Genomic DNA, 20,916 nt, shown 5'->3' with positions numbered 1-20,916 from the left:
TTACACAGGTTGTACCACTGTACCTAATTAGATACATGTAGGTACACTGTAACAGCGACACATAAAGTGTTGCCGATTAATTTCCCCAGTAGTGGACAATAAAGACTTCTATTCTAGCCTACACGTCACATGTAGCCTACTAGAAGTGATGTTTCAGCTAGAAGTGATGGTTCATAAATTAACCTTCCAACTTTGCTGATGCACAGAACAGGTGCGCTGAGCTTTGTTTCTGGCTCTTCAAAGTGTTGTAAGTAAGGTGGTGTAAGTAGCCTACAGTATACATATAAGCAGGTGGTGAGACAGGTCAAGAAATATGGTGCAGTACTATACAGTTGATTTTCAGAAGGTGGTTTAGAGTAGTATAAATGAAATATAAATATGTGCACTGTATTACCTTATAAGAGCAATAATAAACAATAATGTGAATGCAATATCAATGGGCAATAAATGGAAATCAACAAATACTATAACATACAAACAATGACTCAGAACAGCCTAAGTGCATGGTGAACAAATATGTCTTTACACCCCTGTAGACAGGTGCATGCAAAAACACAGAAAGCAGTCAAGGATTTTGTTTTTATAACACATGTAATAAGCAATGAACATTTGAAGATGTATTGTTTTGTTCTTCTAACATCAATAGTAGTTGTGCAGAGGTTGTAACATAATGATAAATACATGCTGCCTGTCACATTATGAATATATACCCTGTCTTGTCTTGCACATCAGAAGCAGCAGCACTATGCTATTACATCGTTCACCGTAGGGACTAATATGAGGGAGACTGAGCTGCCAATCTCTCTTAACAGGTCCTGCACCATATCTACAAATATCTGTTCTGCTCTGCACAAACATAAGCAGGGTCTGATTTAGCGTGGCAGAGTGCTGATTGACAATAACATAGTTCCCTGCAGTGTTTGGTTGATTCCCATTGATGTTTGTGGGTTCTGTTTGACTGTACATTTTATGTGTGGCATCTCATTCCTCAGTTGTCTAACATGTTTTCTGACGGCCACTGATTGCATTAGCAGCTGAAAGACCAACTTGTAACAAGGTCCCAATTGTGGATACACCCATTAACAGTCCTTGCGACCAATGACATCCGGATCAACTACAAACTTTTGATTGATTTTCAACAATGAACAGTTAGTTCAGTGTAATATGTCCAGCTCTCTCCCCCATCTTAATAAGTCAACATTATATGATATGACCCTATTTTTACATTATAGCCTACATATGTTATAGCCTAACCCTTATCTATAGGTGACTGATGAGATTCATGTTAGCATATATTTATTGGTGACACAATTAATATTGGAGCTATTTCACTGTCGCAGACACAGACGTGCTTGGTAGCCTAGGCTACGTAGTCATAGGCCAACATGAGACTTATGTGGCCTATGACGTAGTCATAGGCCAACATGAGACAACTTAAGCCCTCGTGTCGTCATGACTTAGGTTAGCCTATGTTCTTACTGTTGTGATTATCTGTAGGACATATTGTCTGTGCAACACAATTGTAGGCTAGGCCTATATTTGATTTTCAGTAAGCTTATATATCAATGATAAAGCTTCTTTACTTTTTTGGTGTAATTATTTAGTTTTTTTTTTTTATCTATGTAGGCTATTTTTTTAACGTTACATTATTATTTTGTTAATACATGGAATAAATCACCACAAACACACGCGACTGTAGCCTACCCGGCTGGCGCAGCGTGGCTAACAACGCCCATAAAACAAGTGTAACCGTCGGCTCCTCGAGGCTTAATACTTAAACGAAGTTACAGCAGCTATTAGGCCCGAGGTGCAGTGAAATGGCGTCATCTGGTGGTCATACAATACACCCGCTATTAGACCCGAAGTGCAGGAGAAGTGGATATTCAACCACGCCATCCTTCAGGTCGCAGCGACACGTAGGTGTACTTTATGTGCTGTGTCATGCTGCCATCTAGTGGTTGTGGAATATTTAACACCCATTATAGTTCTGGGAATAGATGTGTCCTCGAATAAATGTTTTACTTTGTTACAAATTATTTGGGTAATCCATCTGATAAATTGTGTTTTTCTTTTTATACTTCGTACCTTTATAAATTAAAGTGTATCATTAAGGTACCTTTTTCAATGTCATTACTCTGACATTCGACATTAGTCGACCATAAATTTGGGCAATGGGCACATTGTTAGGGGTTGACACTTTGCATAAGATTTCTCCACATTACTTGATCCAAATTCTGTGATTTTTGTTGTATAAATGTTGTACAATTATGTAGTTTCGTATCAAAGTGGAATGGTGGTTTTCATAAGTCAGCGGCGTTAGTTTGAGCACATAATTGACGTTTTGTTTACATGTGTTCAATGTAAGTCAATGGGAGCCGGAAATCCATAAATAGCGGCGTCCAAAGACTCTTTTGCCGGATAGCATGACGGCGGTCCCTGTACACAGCCAGGTTATTGTATTCCAGCTCAATGAGATTGTAACTTAACTGCAAAGAACACAGCTTATAACGCTAACTTATCAAAATAGGTTGAATTGCTTTAAAATACCCATCTACACATTAAATGTTAACAAATATATGAATACCTTAGTCGTTATTTGTTAGTTACCTAACCTAAGACACCATCCTGACCGCATACAGCAGCGGGGCTAGGCAGAATAACGAGTTTCAACAGTCGCCAGATGTAAAGTTAAGATAGCTTGATGTAACCTACACTTAAAATGTAAGAGTGTTAACACTGTCTCGCCGCAGGACTTACATGTTAACGTGCTTTTGAGCAGATATCTCAATCTCAGACAAGTCGCCAGAAGATTGGTAAGTTGCAGCTTGTCCCAGCGAGTGGTGCACTCGAAAATATGTCCCATCGCAAAAGCAACTGACCCTAAAGGTTCCTATGCTATCTTCGTAATGCATTTTAGATAGCTGCCTCTGTTACCCCCATGTCATTATGCATATGAGGTCCCTCCTAATAACCAGAGAATGTCTAATAAGACGGTCTCTGTAATAACTAATAGGATTTCACCTGTTGAAGACTTCTGATAAAGTCCTTTAGGGGCGTTTTCTACCGACAGCGAACCCGTTCTTGAACCGGTTCCTTTCAGAATTCTTTGAACCTTGGTAGTAAACCACCTTTCGGCTCCGATCACGTTCGCGAACCAACATTTGAACCGGTCGGAGCATTTGGACCAAACAAAACACGGTTCGGAACGTGGCACGTTGGTTCAGAGCTTAAACCAGATAATAGTTGTTTTTTTCCTGCGAACCGGGCGTGTTACTCAGAGGGGAGAAGGCTAAAAGCATGAGTTTTCCATCCATATCAACTGTTGTATGAGTAAACAAAACTAGTCAACTATTAGGCCTACACTGCAGATGTTGACTATCATTTTAAACAGCTAATTTATGCCATTTTTACGGGGCAACTGTTCATATCATTCTCCTGTTCATGCATCTCATTAACGTTTGTTTTGCATAAAAAAAACCCATTGTTTATGACGCATCCATCATGGTTTAGTTCTGGTGGAAAATTGGGCCTGGTTTATTAGACATTCTCTGGCCTGGTTCAGATAGGGTTCAAATAATTCTTAACGTGACCGGTTCAAGAAGGGGTTCGCTGTCGGCGGAAAACGCCTAGGCTTAGATATGAAAAATCTGGAACTAAGGTCATGGGCCTAAATAGTTTTTTTAACTAGGCTATGTAAGCTAGCCTACGCTAGCCTAGAAATCTAGAGGCGCCCCTAGCGGCAGCCAGGGCTAGTCTAGCAACTCTCCGTTGGCTTGTGAGCTCCAGAAATCGAAACTCAATCAGGCCAATGAAATCGTGTATAGAGTCGATAGGTGGGCTTAACATAATGATTGATGGCAGAGTTGCAACAGTTTGGCTTGAATTCCCTGCTACTTGAAAACAAATAAGATGGATGTTGCTGTTGGCGAACAGTGACACGAGTTAAGCTTTTATTAAGTTGGCAAACGTTTGAACTAGCCAACTCCGCTGGTGGGAAACACATGGGACTCATAGCGCTGCCGCCGTCCTATTGCGTGCAGAGGGAATTTGAAAGACAACTGATTATCCCGCCCCTCAGACTGAGCACTGCGAACAGGGAGTGCCCAGACCCTACATTTTAATGTGGGTCTGGCTTGTCAGGCTAAGCCTACGCGTCATGACTCATTAAATCCCTCGCTCCGCAACTGCTTCCTCACTTTCATCTAACAAAATTCTCATCATCTCTCAAGAAAAGTAACAAGGGAGAAGTTGTAAACTTTATTAACAAACAAGATTGTATGTCACATATTTGGCAGTGCATGTTTCCATACAAAATATTCATGAGAAAGCATTGGTTGCAAGTTACCTCTGTCAGACAAACACTAAATTAGGCCAAAAGCCAGTGGTGAAAATCCAGCCAAACAGGATTGTGCTACACAATAAGATAACGCAGCGCTGAATACATTCCATTATGGGTTCATTCTTTGGTAGTTGATGGATGCGCTACTTTGAAAATGCAACCAACTGCTCACGGGACAAAGGTCCTGCTCATTGGTCTTCAGATGATAGCTTCATCTTACATTATAATATTGCCATGGTGTTTATCAGCTAAGACTTTTGGTTCCATTAGAAGTAGCCTACATTATGGAAATCAGTGAAACTCACCAATACATTTCCAGCACTTTAAATATTCAAACCTAAAAATATAGTAGAAAAAGATGGAAGATCTGAACCGTAAGAATAAACCTTAGGTGGTCTATAGAAAACAAGGCACGTAGTGAGAGGATGTTTTGGTCATGCTATCAAGATTCAGGGCACTAAGGCACAAAGTAATCCAGGATGTGGGACATAAAACACGGAAAAAAAATAATGAATACAAACTTTCCGTTGTTCTGAAATCTACATTACTGAACCAACAAGATCACAGTTTGTAAGCCTTTTTGCCATTTGTATACAATTTCCAACACACACACACACACACGAAAGGAAAACAAATAGTACAAATATTCAAGCAATATGTATATAAAAAAACCTAGACAGATACAAAAACATACAAAGTCATTGTACGTATGGATATGGCCAATGGTCTTCCGTGTAAACTAAACAGCAGGGGCTTGTAGTCAAGTCTGGGCCTGATGTTTTTCTTTGGTCAGCTCAGGTCAAATCCGATCGGCTTATCTCAGTTTTCTCCTCCTCAGGTAACCTCCACGCTGAGCCTTGTTCATCCGCGCACCGAGGTAGAGAACCAGTTGGATGGGTGCGAAGACAGCAGACCACCAGCCCTGCAATTTCAAAACAGCATGAATTAAAAAGGAGACATGCTTTACAGACTGCACTGTGCAGTCCTTCAAGTCTGGTTGGTGTTTATTACAGTAGGTGGATTCTTTTCATTGGCTCTCTAAGCATCATGTTGATAGGAAATAAAGGTCCGAACTAAACAGAAATTATGTAATAGATAGAGATAGAGACACACTTTATTGATCCCTAAGGGGAAATTCAAGACCTACCATAAACGCGTGGGGGAAATAACCATTGGTTTGATCTTCCAGTCCGACGGTTTGCACCTCAGCAGCAACATAACGATCAGGAGTGGGCTTGTCCAGGGTGGGCTTCCTGATCTTGGTCATCTTGGTGGCCACAAAGAAGGGGAGAACACTCTGTGGGGACAAGCAGACAGAAATTTATTTATAATAATAATACATTATTAATGACTAGGCTGGCTAGGCTAAGTCTGTAAGAATGTGATTCATGTTAATAAATACTGTGGAAATAGTCATTTGACGAATTTACCTGGATAATGATGCCCTTGCACTTGTACTCAGTATGGAGTCCACGAGAGAAAAAGTCCACAAAGGCCTAAAGAAGAATCGTAAACATGTCTGTTAAACTACCATCAGATAAGAGACAAACAAATAAGCAGGCCCACAAGTACGACTGAAGACAGCAGAGGTTGGGCACTTGCCTTGGAGGCGGAGTACACAGTCAGCAGTGGAACAGGATACATGCCACTGGCTGAGGAGATGTTCAGAATCACACCTTTGGACCTAGAACAGGGACAGCAAATCCTTTAGAACCTTTCAGAATCACACCTTTGGACATAGACCTTTAGAACCTGTGTTCTTTGTTATGGTTTGAATGTGGCCTTAACTATTCAGGACCCACAAAATGCAGCCCTGGCAGCAATGAAGTGCTTTTGTGCATATACACACAGACACCATAAACCAATCATGGTTGCTTGGTGTGTTGCCATGGCACCAGCTTTGTCATGCAGTGGCCCTGCAGCTGTGCTGATGTGCTTGTGTGAGGGGCTGGGGAGGCGAGGACTGCTCCCATTACCACCACATTTGTTAGCCTCTATTGGTTTGACGTGGGACTCCCCAGCCAATGAAAAGACTACATTTTGTACATCCCCCCACACACATATTCTAAGTAGATGCTTTTCAATTCACACAATGAGGTGGTGGTGGGGAACACCCTCACATGCGCACCAACACATGTGCCAACGCCACTTCTATATGGCTTCAAGGAAGGCCAGTTCCTACACCACTCTGCAGCACACTCAGAAGGCCAGTTCCTACTGTACAGCACTCTGCAGCTGCCAGCTCAAGTGTTTCAGTCACAACTAGTCAAGACAACTGGTACAAGTACTTAGTCTGGAGCATTGCATGCATAATCCAAAACTAATCTGAGAAGTAGCCTAAATGACCCATTATGGAGGAGAACTTCATGGCTTCAACACTGTTCAATGCCATCTAGGTACTGTAGCACAACTAAGTTAAATCCAAGCTTGCACCTGCAACATACTATATACATACTATACAAGCGATGACCGTCTGCTTACCTCTGAACCATTCTGGGCAGCACCAAACGAGTCATCTATATGTGAAACACAACATAAGACAAAATCAGCACAGGAGCATGTCACATGAAGCATTGTGCTACATACTACAGTCCTGCTGGACTTCACTGACTGAATTTGTTCATTGACAGAATTCAACTGTTTGGTGTCATGCTTGTATGGGTGGTGGTGGTGATGGGGCACTTGGTAGAAGTACGGAGAGAGAGAGAGAGAGAGAGAGAGAGAGAGAGAGAGAGAGAGAGAGAGAGAGAGAGAGAGAGAGAGAGAGAGAGAGAGAGAGAGAGAGAGAGAGAGAGAGAGAGAGAGAGAGAGAGAGAGAGAGATTGAAAAGAGGGTGTGGGAGAGAAGGTAGTGCGTAGGCAGTGAGAGCAGACAGCGTATAGTGTAGTTTAGTGTTGCTCTGGGAACAACATGAAAACTGCAGGTACATCACCAACTGCAGGTACATCACCAACAGAGAAAGGATGGTGTATGAATGTGTTGGCCTGTTTTCTGGACTAACTATAATACATATACAACCTGTCGCTTACTTAGAAAACAGAGCTACATATAAATATAAAAGGCAGCCTTAACACAAATTGCACACTTAACAGAGAAGTGCATTTCGTTTGACTAATTAATATAATAGCAGTTGATTTCCAGTTTTCATGGATCCGTTCAGGTCTCAGGGAGATAAACTCAGAAGATTGCAAATATGATGGTTCTTACATGACACACGGAGGTGATGTTGACATTGATCATTGTAGTGATGAACTAAAACAAATGAAACAAAGGAGAAGGGTTAATTACAAAGAGGTCGGTCAGTCAGTCACAGTGAATTCCGCCAACTGCCTCTTGCTTAATTGTAATACTAAACAGGCCCTGATGCAGTGTAACTCACGTTTTCCAAGTCCGGTATATTCAGGTAAAACTCTGGGTAGGAGTAAGAGATGCCAACATTGTTCACTGCGAAGAAACACAAATAGAAAAACAAAGTGTTACCATCACAGTGCTTTATAGCCCTCAGTGACTGTTCCCCTCATCACCAGAAGGGGGCAGTAGAAAAATAAGAATGAGGGCTTCCCTGAGACAAGCATTAATCAAAGTTTATTTTATCTACAAATATAGCCATTTAAAAAAACTACAGAAATAATATTAACATATTAAAATGAGCACACAATGCTTCACTGACTTCATTACCACACAAGTCATCAAATGTTATGTGGATGGGAGAAAAAAAAAAAAAAAAAAAAAACCCATCCAACTTGTTTCACTCGAACGCTAACCAAATACCAAGGGAACACAAAACAGGTGTGTTTGGGGCAGCCGGGGGTTGGGGGGTTGTGCAGTGAACATTACGTTTGCGGATAACGCATATTTTGAGAAATACCGATAAGGAGCATATTTTCACACCGATAAGGAGCCTACACACAAAGCGCCAAGCATGTGTGAGTTAAGACAAGAGACACAGTGGAGCTCACGTGAGGAGGAACACACGCTGGCAGCACTGTACAAGAATGAGGTCATCAACTCACCCAGAACTCCAATTTCCAGCCCTTCCAGTCCGGCTTCAATCTTTGGGTAGATGTCCGCCCCTCCAAAGTCCACAGCTATGGTCTTGGTCTCCACCTTGTACATGCTCTCTGTTGGATTAAAGACACATCTCAATGTGGCAGAATGGCTTCAATCATAGTCTACAACCATTCACTAATTGATTTGAGATGTAAGATGTATATAGAACCAACATACAAGTGTGTCTGTGTGCGAGTTACAGCGAGCGAGAGAGAGAGCGAGAAAGAACAATGAACACGTTATGTCAACTTCAAACCTGCGACATGATCTCTTTAGGAGTTTCATGACTTTGGCATGTATGATTTGGCATGAGAGTACATCCCTTCACGCCCTGAGAATATGACCTCAGTAGCTGCCAACAAATTTGAGTACCTCTACACACACACACACAGGCTGGTAACAACGGAGCTAGCAAACAAGATCAATTTCTCCCAGCAGAGGGAGCTGTATACCACAGAATGCAGCTTCCGACACACCTCCCCTCCCGCCTTTTGCCGCGCCTGCTGCAATTACAATTTATTGTCCAAAGACTCGTTTGCCGGCAGCGCTCTGGGGTGAATTATGGGAGGAAAATTCCTCCAATGTGCTACGAGCAAAGACTGCTTGTGCCAGTGCAGAAGTGATCGCTCACTAAGGGGACATTACAGCAAGCTCCATACCCACCCCATGAAGGACAGGCTTGGTGATAAAGAAAGGAGGAGAGGTCAACTCGAAAATTCAGCCACAAAGTCTACTGGTCAAATGAAAGGAGAGGGGGGTTCTTTGAGCGGCGGCATGGTCACCTCACCCTCGCCCCCACCCGTCCTTCCTCGTCTGTCCCCGAGTGGCCAGGCTGAGCGCATGATGGGAGTGCCAGGGTTGGCACAGAGAACTCTGGCTCGTGAGGACCCATACCACCCCAACCCCCCCCCCGCCGGGCTTCCAGCACGACTGTGGCAGAGCAGCACTCTGGGTAATTGCAGAGCCCCAGTCCAGCCATGCAATGCAGTCACAGCCATTGTGTGGTTACATTGCTGAAGGATTGTGTGTGTGTCGCGAACACAGGAGCTAGTCAAAAGCAACAGGACTGACTCTAAAGGCCCCACTCCCTAGTGGAGGATGAAGCGGAGCAGGAAGAGCCTGCTGAGGGTTATGTAGGGGGGGGGGGGAGAGAAAGAGAAACAGAAGCCTAGGCTGAATGTTGGCCTGGTTGTGTGATGGGCATACGCAGTCCCCCCCCCCCCCCCCCTTCCAAATGCGCTCAGGGCCCACATCTCTCCATGACGACAGACGTCATTTGAAAGAGTTCCAGGCTCTTACCACGGGAGGGTGAGGGGGTGAAGGAACAAACAAACATTTGATAAAAACAAAAAACAAAATCATTCTTCAGGCGTAATTTCGAGGCACACACACACACAGCGAATACATGGAGAAGTAAATCAGCCATCCAACAATGCCAGTACGTCTCGGTGCATGTTCACCAACACGACATGCCATTGCCAACAGGATGTTCAATATCAATGCCCAGTCCTCAGCGTCCCGTCAAAGAGGAAACCAGGGACTGCAAAACCACAGCAGAGGACAGCCTTCATGGTGACAGTCTTCCACCTTCAGAGTAGAACATACGCACCGAGGTCAAGGACTTACTGAGTGATTGGGAGACGTCATCTAGTCTCTCCTGGGAACGACTTATGAGCATCAAGGCAAAACCTCTGCGAGCAAGCTGTAAAAAAAAATAAATAAAAAAAAACAGAAAGACAGCGTTTTAACAACGCTTTAACAGCGTTTTAACCTAAAGGCTTTGTCTGTCTTGACTTGAACTCGAGCCCTTACGGTCCCTTGTTAAATTACAATGGGAGATGGTAGATTGTTAAATTACAATGGTAGATTGAGAGCAACACGTGAACGTTACTGGTCTTTTGTGAGGGAGAGAGTGAACAGAGTGCACAATGTGTTAATACATGTGTGGTGTATTTAAGTGCGTGTTTGCATAGGGTGTGTGCATGTGCTTGTGTGAGTGTGTGTGTATGCATGTGCACGTGTGTGCATGTGTATGTGCGTCACTCAGTGTATTAGAGGCAGCCGTGCGAGGGCTCCTCTTTCACACTAATACTCTAAAGACTCCCTGGCCTGGTCTCGTCCTCACACACACTAGTACTCTAAAGGCTCCCTTTAGAGTGGCCTGGTCTCGTTCGTACACACACACACACACTAATACTCTAAAGACTCCCTGGCCTGGTCTCTCGTCCTCACACACACACGGCTCCCTGCCCTGGTCTCTGAGCAGAGCCGCTCGTCCTCACTCACACAGATGAGTCACTGCGCTTCTGAGGAGGGAAGAAAAGAAACCTGGGCCGGAGGACACTCACCTCCTCAGCGTAGGATTTCCCAATGCCGTCCGTGGCGCCAGTCACAACTGGAAAAAAAAGGCAGAAGCAGTGGAGGTCAGTCAAAGTTCAGCATCCTCATCTTACGACAAACGCATTCATTTTTTAGATTTATCTAGCATTTACAGAATGTTGGAGTCAACCCCAACACAAAGCATTCAAATTCTGCACAATTAAGTGCAGAGAAGAATCTGTGTAGAAAGACAGACCAAAGAGATTCAAAAAGTCAGGTAAGATCCAAGCCCCATATCGGATAGAATCGCAAACCACTTGCACAAAAAGCTCACTGAGGTAACTATTCATACTGATCAAGTGTCATAATGTATAGAGCAAGTTCCTCTGGCTCCAGGATAGCACATTGTGAAGACGGGTAGATTTAAGCATCTGATGCTAATGCATATTTGGTACACTTGTTAAATATAAGCAACGGTCAAAACAGACCGTTACAGTACATCACTGGGCAAACAGTAAACCTCCATCCCATGCATTACACCCCCCCCCCCCCCACACACACACACACTGCCCCATGCACAAACTAGTCATTCATGTCAGCAAAGCCACTTTTACACTTCAATGCAGTTTCATATACATCCTACATGCACAATATCCTACATGCACAATGACATACCACACACACACACACGTGATCACTATGGGCAGCGGTCATTCACGAATACTGTGCACCAGACAGGGGAAGGGATGGTCTGATGACGAGCACAGAGGGGGGGGTGGTGAGGAGGGGGGGGTGCTGAGGAGGGGGGGGGGGGGGGGGGTGAGGAGGGGGGGGGTGCTGAGGGGGGATCCTGAGGGCTTCTATAAATAGAAGAGGAGAGAGAGCTGAGAGAGATGCAAGGCTGTGATTAGGGGTGGGGACAGAAGAGAGACATGCTCACTATTCTACCCTGAGGATGGGGACAGAACAGAGACATGCTCACTATTCTACCCTGAGGATGAGGACAGAAGAGAGACATGCTCACTATTCTACCCTGAGGATGGGGACAGAACAGAGACATGCTCACTATTCTACCCTGAGGATGGGGACAGAACAGAGACATGCTCACTATTCTACCCTGAGGATGGGGACAGAAGAGACATGCTCACTATTCTACCCTGAGGATGGGGACAGAACAGAGACATGCTCACTATTCTACCCTTTCTGAGCAGAAGACTGGCTTTGGTAGAGAATGATAATTGATTCTGGTCTTTCACAGCAGAAAGAGAGAGATTAGTCCCTTAACCATCCAGAAGCACTTTTGCTGCTGAGGAGGGTCAATGGATGGAATCCCCAACATGGACTCTCCAGCCACCCAATGAAGACAAAAATAAATACTACACAGATGTGTTGGGCAGAGATGGACACCCTCCAGGTCCTCTAACTCATGTCCGATAGCATTCAGTCCACCAATGATCAGTAAGAGTCCGAGACGGTCAGACTCAAACACAACCTCTCTACATTTTCTTTTTCTAATGAAGGAAAAACTAATTTGATGGATAGGTGCCTGCCCTCTCCTACACCCCAGGACACTCTGTCCAGGAAACACTGTTGCCTCGAGAGCGCGCGCTGAACTAGGACTCGAGCAGCAGACGTGACATCCAATTACAACACACATTCCAAAATAATATGAGCGCATACCACAGCATGCGACGTCTTGACAGCCACTGACAACTAGTGACAGGAAGATGTATATGGCATTTGAAGAGGGCCAAAGCCACATCTGTTCTCTAGCACATACACCTGAGAATGTCTGTGTTGGGTGGGGCGCCTTATGCCACTCTGCCTTAGCTAGTCATGCATGCGAGCACGTAGCTGACACCTGGACAGGTTCTTTTGGCTGTGAGCTCTTTGTGTGACAGCAGGTTCACAAGGTCAGAGTTCGAGCAGATTTAATCTAAGCAGGTGAAAAAGACGACATGAACGAGAAGATCTTCATGCAGGCCCCAGCTTCTAGAACTTTTGAAAAGGCCCCCCATGAAGGTAACAAGTTACCAGGCTGCGTTGATGAACAGCCAGACCCAATTCATCAGCACTGTGCTGTACTATAGCTGAGAAAATAATATGTTCTCATTTCTAATTCCAAAAATACTGGTTGCTATAGGTAATAAATCTGATGAAAGCAAGGCATCCCACACCAATCACACACACGCTCCCAGCAGGGGTCAATTCCCACTCACGTGAGTGGAGCATTACGTCAGCCACCAGTTACGCAAGCACACACACACGTCAATCACACCAAAGTGACGGACGCTCCACAGAAGTGTCTGAGCACACATGGTGTGTGTGTGTGTGTGTGTGTGTGTGTGTGTGTGTGTGTGTGTGTGTGTGTGTGTGTGTGTGTGTGTGTGTGTGTGTGTATGGGGAGGGGGGGGGGGGGGCGGGGGGTATGGGTGGTGGTTAAGAAATCAGCAATAATGCCAGGCGTTTTAAATCATCTTCCAGTAATCACATAGTGCATGGGAGAGAGAAGACAAAAGAAATGGAATTGTGGGAAACTGCAAGGCAAGAACGCCCTGTTCAGAAACACCAACACCCCCCACCACTGCAGATGCAAGCGTCCCAAACACCTCAACCACTGCAGATGCAAGCGTCCCTATTCCTGCATTGAGAAAAAAAAAAAAAAAAAAAAATCCCCAGGCTAAAAAAAGCTGCAGTTGGGCTAAAAATAGCAGCCTCGTCTGGGGCCACCTCAGCACCTGAATACTAACAAGACGCTCACTCACCCTCCTCCTCACTCTGCAACCCTCACAAGCCCAGAGCCCCAGCCAGCATTGCCTGCCCCCCCTCACAAGCCCAGCGCCCCAGCCAGCATTGCCTGCCCCCCCTCACAAGCCCAGCGCCCCAGCCAGCATTGCCTGCCCGCCCCACCCCCTGCATGTGTCTGTGGGGGTTACGCGGTCATGAACTCTCCCACTTTACTGGCTGCATTAGGATTCCATTCAGTGAATACCCATTCACTATCGAAAACTCAAAAATAGCTGTCCAGCATTGCCCTTCTTTGCAGGCTGTGGACTACAACTTAAAAAAAAAAAAAAAAAAAAAAAAGTGAATCTTGCCAATAGGGTGCCAACGTACCCCCCCCCTTATCCAATCAGAGTTGGATGTGGCGAGAGCACCCCCCCCCCCCCCTCATCCAATCAGAGTTGGATGTGGCGACAGCAGCAACTGCAGTCCTTGTGTGCTCCACGAATGCAGCGTTATGTAATCTGTCGCATCCCTTTCTCCCTGCCCTCTCTTCCTCTTGTGAATGAACCCTCCCTCCCCCTGTGCCAGGGCTGAAGCAAACACACACACACACACACGGCAGCTTTAAATAGTACATGCAGTCACATGGCCAAAATCAAAAGTACAAACCAGATCCGCAAGACCAAAATAGCTTTCTATATCAGGATGAAAACTAGAGGTATAGATATATTTATACACTCTAACACTAACACACACACTAGGGAGGTGTGTGGGGGTATAGATATATTTATACACACAGACAAGCAGAAAAAGTTTTTTTGCACCCGATGACCTAAGATCTAATCTGCCTACGTTCTGAAATATTTTAGGTTAATAGTCAAGTTAACGTCCAGTCGAAAAACTGGATATTCCAACTGTTCAGAGAGAAATCAAGGGCAAAATATGAAGACTGTGGATCCAAAATGCTATATCTCCATTTTTAAAAACACTAAAAAGGTCAGGCTATTTAATTGTGTATTTCAGGTAATATCAATCAAATTGCAGTGGAGTACAGATGAATCAAATAGCAATACCCAATTACGGTTCTACTGAACTTCTACTGAACCAAAATGTAAAAACAATATTTATGAAAATTCATTAAAATTATATTCAACAGTGACATTAGAAAAACGAGCTGTTGATGGTCATCTATTCGACCAAGTAGTCAAGCCAAGACCTGACAGAGTACTTAAACTAAGAGAAAAAGACATGAGGAACAGCGTTAAAAAAAAAAGTCTTGCCTCTACCTAAGGCTGTGCATCAATCTAGTGATACACTGGACATGTACACTCTAGTACATACACTGCCATGTATTTTACAGACAATATAAAACATGACCGTGTCTACAGGGCCATATTAGGCAACACAGTGTGTGAATTACATCTCTAAAAGCAACATTTGAGACACTCTCTTAGTCTGACTTAAATGTAGTAGCCCTGTATAGGACATCAACTGGTAGCCTACGCACTAGCTCTCTCCAGCAAAGGCAAAATCTTCACAATTCTTAATACATTTCCTAATATTTTTTAAGAATTAGCCCAGATAAGCTACAAATAAATGGCATCCTAAAAGTGCAAGTGAGACTGGAATAGAGTGCATGAGCTCAAAGTGCAAACACAAACACTTCCAAAGGGACTCAGCAGACGGGAGATTTCCTTTTTCTAAATAAATAAATAAAATGTGGAGTCGTGACAGAAGAGAAGGAGGAGGGGGGGGGGTACAGGGAGGGCGGGGAATGAAGGGATGTACAGAGAGAGAGAGAGAGAGAGAGAGAGAGAGAGGAGCGAGAGAGAGAGCGCGAGAGAGAGAGCGGAGAGAGCGGAGAGAGAGAGCGAGAGAGAGAGACTCCAAGAAGGAGCATGGGTTATGTCTCCAATTGTACAGATTCTATTTTACCCATCAGCCTCAGCTGCAGCACGTGTCAGAGAGTGTGTTCCATCACATGAATGCCAGCGTTTCCCTCCCACTCAAGCCCCTTAGACACACACACACTAGAACAGAAGAGATAATCACAGCCAGTCACCATTCACAGGCATGCCACATTCACAAGCAAGGAGACTCTGAATAAGGGCTCATCCCTATGTAACAGTGCAATGAATATGCAATACAGCTCATTCTAATACGCATTTCCCCCACAGCAAATGATGTATGTAGAGCTTTTAAAATGAAGTGATTTAATTTTTACAGACAAATGGCTTTACATCAAATCATACCTTCATCTGTAATGCATTAACTTCATTGAATTTTTGCAAACAGCCAACACCATGATTTAACTGAATGAATTCTACAGCACCATAGAAAGACCTAAAGAGCTATTAATGAACTGTTCCTGCAAAGCAAAGCCATTTCCTCAGACTAAATGTGCTCTGTTCTCCTGGGTAACACACTGTCCAACTAAACCCAATGTGACTGGCATCTGCTCAGACAAGCCCTGGCGCTATTACGCAACGAGGATGCTGTTGGTCCGGGAGGAAGACAGGGAGAGGGTGAGAAAGACAACTCGGTTCATAAGCAATGCATCTGCTTCTCAAAGAAGGTTTATACAATCCCACACCCACAGTCCAATCCCACACCCACAGAAAGGTAATTATTTGAATCATATTAGAATTTTGGTTACAAATGTAAGATATGATAATATGACAACTGTCTTGAGATCCAGCACAAAGTGGTTTATTGGTGAAAGTAATAACAATAAAAAATCATTTTCGGATGTAGGCTATACCCTGCAGCGTCCAAATGCCCACAGCACAGAATAGCCCTTGAAAAATCCTCTTCCAATGTAATACTCGCGTTAGGCACAAGGGGTCTCCATCACACATTCAACGCCACGACCCAGAGTGGTTTTACGTCAGAATAATAATTGAAAAAGCAGCCTCCGATGTCTGTCTCCAAGTAACTTCTGAGGCAGACAGGGGCAGAATGGAGCAGGAAGAAAAACAAATAAAAAATCCATCGCCTTCCCGTATAAGGCCCTATTCTGGTGTCGCAAACGACGGAACTTGTTGGTCTGGTTGGTCCTCGTGCATGCATGTTGCAATGGAGTAACACGATCATCGGTCTTCTAACCCACACCCTGCCATCTATGAAATACTAATCACCAATCGAACCCAATTGGAACTACATTACAAGTTAAATGTATCTTAGTGTTGGTCTCTACCGGTGGGCTAGATGGCGACGTGTATGATGAAAAGCATAATAAATCAGCACAGGAGTAAATTAATTGTGCAACTTTTGTAAGATAAAACAAAAGACCAGTTTAAAATATTTGTCTTAACTGTCTAACATTATTGCGCAACTATGCTGAAGTTGTATTTCAAGAATGTCAGGACTAAAAACTAGTTCTCCAAGATGAGGCACTGAGTCAAATAGAACACTTGGGATTACACTCATTGTAAGTGAATGTGGCGGAGACGAGTCAGACAGGTCCTGAGTTCAGTCGGTTTCAAGGAGTGGCGCACGAACTCACCACATCGCACGACAAGTTGTCTAAAAGACACATGTACGAACCGAGCACGGAAGAAGTCGTTTTAAGAAGCCGAGTCTGCCTTAGCCATGTCATGTTTAGGTTTAAGCATCTTCCGCCCATTGCGACAAGCAATCCAACCAGTGTTTCATGCGCATGTGCAATGACAAAGCACTGAAATGATTTGGGCTATCGTCATCTGCGTGAAATTTGTCAGTTTTCCTTTGGAGCATTATATCTACCTGGAAATGTAGCCTAGTCACCTACACGCACTCCATCTATGCGACACACCAGTCATCCTTCGCTAACTGCACGTGGTAACGATGAAGACTGCATACCGATGCAGGTGCGTGTATACCGATCACAACTGCGTCATCTTGAATAACAGTCTCACACAATGAACATTCAGTTAATAAAATAAATCAGTTGCCATTAAGGGTCCCTAATGGTATTTAGAAGGATTGAGAAAAGACAGCAGAATTTGTTCAAACAGAACAGCCGAATTGTCTGGCAGAGCAGGACACCGAGGCTTCTGGTCTCGTTGGTGGAGAGACGCAGTGTCAGACTGAGCAGAGAGAACTGGAGAACTGGGTCAGACTAGGCCGGGGATATGGCTCCGCGGTTTTTTTTTTTTTTCATGACGTTGGTACAATTATTACCGATAACTCCCAGGACTAGTGGAATAGCTCTCGACAAATAAAACTGAATATTTGAAACACAAATCGTATTTACCCTAGTCGTGAATTTTAATTATATTCATTGCTATATTATACTTAATTGTTCGCATTAAATGCTTAATTGAGAGTGTGGATCTTTAGAAAACAATTAACTTCATATTTCGTCATTTATAGTAGGCTATATGTTTAAGTAGATTAATGTTATACGTCTTGGTTACTTAAGTCTTCTGCCAGTGCACATAACTTAATTGGTCATCATGGTGTCTAACTCACTCATTTTTTCTATATTATGTGGTTAGCTCTGGCTGGGTGCTCACCTAGATATTACAGGTCATCAAATTTGCGCATAAATGTGTTCACTTATGGCGCAGTCATTCACTCACTAGCCTCCCTTACCCGGAACGCTGCTTCTAGCAGTCTATCATCACTTCTAGCCACAGCCAAAACAGCGCCCAGTTCAATCCATAATAGCCTAAATGCACATAAACATACTCATTTCAATCAATTATACAACTACGCTACTTTACAGTGGTGTCATTCAAAGGAACGATTCAGATGAAGAATTGTTAACTGCGTATGTCACTCCAGAGAGATTTGACAACTTATGTTATCCACATTGCAATTTATAAGTGCTAGTTCAACCAGTCGTCACCTAATGGCGACGGCTCAATGGAACGAATCACCTCGGCTACTGCTGCTACAGCGTTTGAGAATAAAGCTAGTAGGCTGTTTGAAATAACCTGGTGAATCATTATTATCTTGAGAATGAACTTAGAAGTCTGTGGGTCCTTCAACAGTGAAAAGATGTTGACCTTTTGTTGGAGGTGAAAATTCAAAGACCAACTCACCTGCCCATTTTCCCAATTTAGGAGAAAGTAAATCTCCGTTCCCAATAACCCATATCCGAATGCCGGTGATAAGTTTATAGAGCAGCCACAGCAAGAATGAGGTCGTGGTAAATGCACCGACCCAGTAAAACGGCGTTTCGGCAGAATGAAGCAAGTCCAACGCCATGAGAGCGAATGTCTTTGTGCGTGAAGTGACCCAAAATACGGCAATATGCACTAATGTAGAGCAACAACGTGCGAGCCCTTTATAAGCAGGTTGTAGCTTCACACTCCCACAACTCCCCCAACACACCAGACTATCCAGATTTATGTGCACGCCCCCCACCTACTCTATACACTCCCGGTCAGCCCTCTTCTATTGTTGGTTGGGTGCCGGTTCTGTCTGCCAATAAGTACGTCCCTTTCATTGGTGAATAGCTCTGCCAGTCAGAAAAATTCCATTCTCATTCATTCCATTTTCTGTTCGAAAGAGGTTGGGCCAGTTTCGATAGCGGGTGATAGGGGATTGGCTAATCATTACGGCAGCCTCTCTGCAGGCCTTTCATTGGCTCTTATTCAGAACAGGTTTTTCTGTTTCAGTCAGGATTACGAAACACTCCAAGCCCACGCTTGCCAAAGCGGCGCACACCACTTTATGAATGGAGGGTCGCTCCAATTGGCTAAAACAAAAACTATCATCCCACCTTCATGGGTGCTTCTGGAGAGACGCTATTTGTTTGACGAAATGTCAGTTTGGCTAAGGCAAATTGTTATTCTGCAGAACAAATTAATTAATCAAACGAAAATATTTATAGGCCTATTAAGCTAATTACGCTTAGTGTGATTAGTAGTGTTTATAGGACTGTGCGTTTTATGGTTAAGATAAATACTAGCCAAACCTTGGGTTCAAGGAAAATTTCTATCGTGTAGCAGGTGTGCGAAATGAACTACAGCTCCCAGACTCCAATGGCAGCACTCGCGAGAACCCATCGTATACGTTCACAAACACGGAAGAAGACCCATGATTATGTAAACATCAAGGCAGATGGCAGAGAGCCTCTATTCCTCGGCATGACACTGATATGAAACGCAGAGCTCACTACATTGATCAACACATAGAAATCTCTTTATGACGCATACATAAGCAAAATGCGTTGTATTTGTGACTAACCGGAGATATTTTACAGAAAGAGATAGGGAGGACTACAGGCTTGCAATGATGACAGTGTCTTAGTCTGTAGGCTTGATATTACATGCATTCCTACTGTCGCCATTCTTGCTTCATTTACGGAATAGACCTGTAACTAAACGTAAATACCAACCAAACGATATATAGTAATGGACATTTGGTATAAGTAAATAGTTATGGGAGGTTCTCTGAGTACAGGAAACATTTTATTTTGAGGAAATCTGGCATAAACATTATAGTTTAAACGAGAGAATGTAGATGTGAACCACCATCTCAGAGGAGTATTCCCTGCAACAGACCCAAATTACTTGAGTTTTGACGTGAAATGTGCGACTGACAAAACACCCCCCCCTTTCTTGCATTTTATTCTTTACATAGCCTTACTCACATGGACATTGTACCTCACACAAGCACACGGGTAATCTGAAAAAATATATGATTCGCAATGTGATGACTTTGTGTGCAGCTTTTCTTATTAAAGTGTAAAGACAGACGACACAACTCGAGAGAAATTCAGAATTTTCAGATATGAGAGATCATAAAGTTTATTAAAGTTAAAACACATCAAACAAATAAATGCAGCATGCCACAGTCAAACATTTATGATGGGGGTTATAACTGCTCTAAATTACTGAATACACCAGCCGAGACTAAAACCTATTCATGCATTTCATGGAAGCAACTTACTAATTCCCTTTCATTTCATTGGATAGAATTTGTAACATTTCAATGTCGGTTTTAAAATATATCCTAGTCTATACCATTACAAATCTACAAAACCATTTTAAAATAGTTCGAGCCTTTTACAATGTATTGCACTTCCGTATGCACCAACATCAACTTTAGGCTACCACCTGTGATTCCTTTGAGGGGAAACAAGCAGCCACTATGAACGTTTGTTCCACAGAACCTATAAAGAGACTCATATCAGTGAGAAAAACTGCATCACGAGAAAAAAATCACATGAAAACAAACATTTAAATATAACTACACCTACTTTCACGAGTTGAACACGAGCAGAGCACAGCAATTCAGCACCACTAGCAGCGGACAGCGACCAGTATGCGTTGCTATGCTACACAGTTTTTGTTCCCTCAATTCCACAATCACGGTTTCGAATAAACGAAATGCACTTAAGAACTTCCCTGAATTCGATACAGTTTTGTGGTAACTAAATATGGGCTATACAGTGGTTGTTATTAAATCTCCATAAAACAAAGATGCTTTTGGTTACTTCTTGTTTTCGCAGACCTCCATAACGCCCAGAGTTATCGCCACAATTTTAT

At 43.4% G+C, this 20,916-nt stretch overlaps 2 protein-coding genes and 1 long non-coding RNA gene across 8 annotated transcripts in view; 1 reads left to right on the top strand and 2 right to left on the bottom strand.

Moving 5' to 3' along the window:
* alkbh3 (alkB homolog 3, alpha-ketoglutarate dependent dioxygenase) overlaps positions 1–2,941 on the bottom strand; it is a 23,841-nt gene extending 20,900 nt beyond the window's left edge. Inside the window, exon 1 of one of the 6 annotated variants that reach the window (XM_042109566.1) lies at positions 2,758–2,941. In XM_042109566.1, the coding sequence (XP_041965500.1) occupies positions 2,758–2,863 (106 nt within the window). In that variant the 5' untranslated portion in view covers positions 2,864–2,941. The remainder of the gene's footprint in view (positions 1–2,757) is intronic. The other 5 variants (XM_042109567.1, XM_042109568.1, XM_042109564.1 and 2 more) reach the window with 5 other exon arrangements.
* LOC121723667 overlaps positions 1–12,979 on the top strand; it is a 25,009-nt gene extending 12,030 nt beyond the window's left edge. The window contains exons 2-3 of the long non-coding RNA XR_006035005.1: positions 12,731–12,737; positions 12,965–12,979. This is a non-coding gene — a long non-coding RNA (uncharacterized LOC121723667). The remainder of the gene's footprint in view (positions 1–12,730; positions 12,738–12,964) is intronic.
* Positions 4,245–18,721, bottom strand: hsd17b12a (hydroxysteroid (17-beta) dehydrogenase 12a). The gene is made up of 11 exons (XM_042109573.1): positions 18,463–18,721; positions 10,738–10,784; positions 10,016–10,091; positions 8,353–8,460; positions 7,719–7,783; positions 7,547–7,591; positions 6,821–6,855; positions 5,942–6,023; positions 5,770–5,835; positions 5,487–5,636; positions 4,245–5,261 (listed from the first exon to the last, which is right to left on the bottom strand). Exons 1-11 carry the CDS (start codon positions 18,626–18,628, stop codon positions 5,154–5,156), a joined length of 948 nt encoding a protein of 315 aa, XP_041965507.1. The 5' UTR covers positions 18,629–18,721; the 3' UTR covers positions 4,245–5,153.
* Positions 18,722–20,916: the final 2,195 nt, after the last annotated feature.

Source organism: Alosa sapidissima, chromosome 11, assembly GCF_018492685.1.
Source record: "Alosa sapidissima isolate fAloSap1 chromosome 11, fAloSap1.pri, whole genome shotgun sequence".
In the NCBI taxonomy this organism is placed as follows: Eukaryota; Metazoa; Chordata; class Actinopteri; order Clupeiformes; family Clupeidae; genus Alosa; species Alosa sapidissima.
Note: the sequence above shows the minus strand (reverse complement) of the source record. Positions and strands in the feature narration are given on the sequence as shown.

Coding starts and splice junctions, on each gene's coding strand:
- hsd17b12a (XM_042109573.1), bottom strand. CDS start 18,628: ATGGCGTTGGACTTGCTTCATTCTGCCGAAACGCCGTTTTACTGGGTC. Junction 5,836..5,941: donor CTGTGTACTCCGCCTCCAAG/GCAAGTGCCCAA, acceptor ATTCTTCTTTAG/GCCTTTGTGGACTTTTTCTC. Junction 5,262..5,486: donor ATTTCCCCCACGCGTTTATG/GTAGGTCTTGAA, acceptor TTGAAATTGCAG/GGCTGGTGGTCTGCTGTCTT.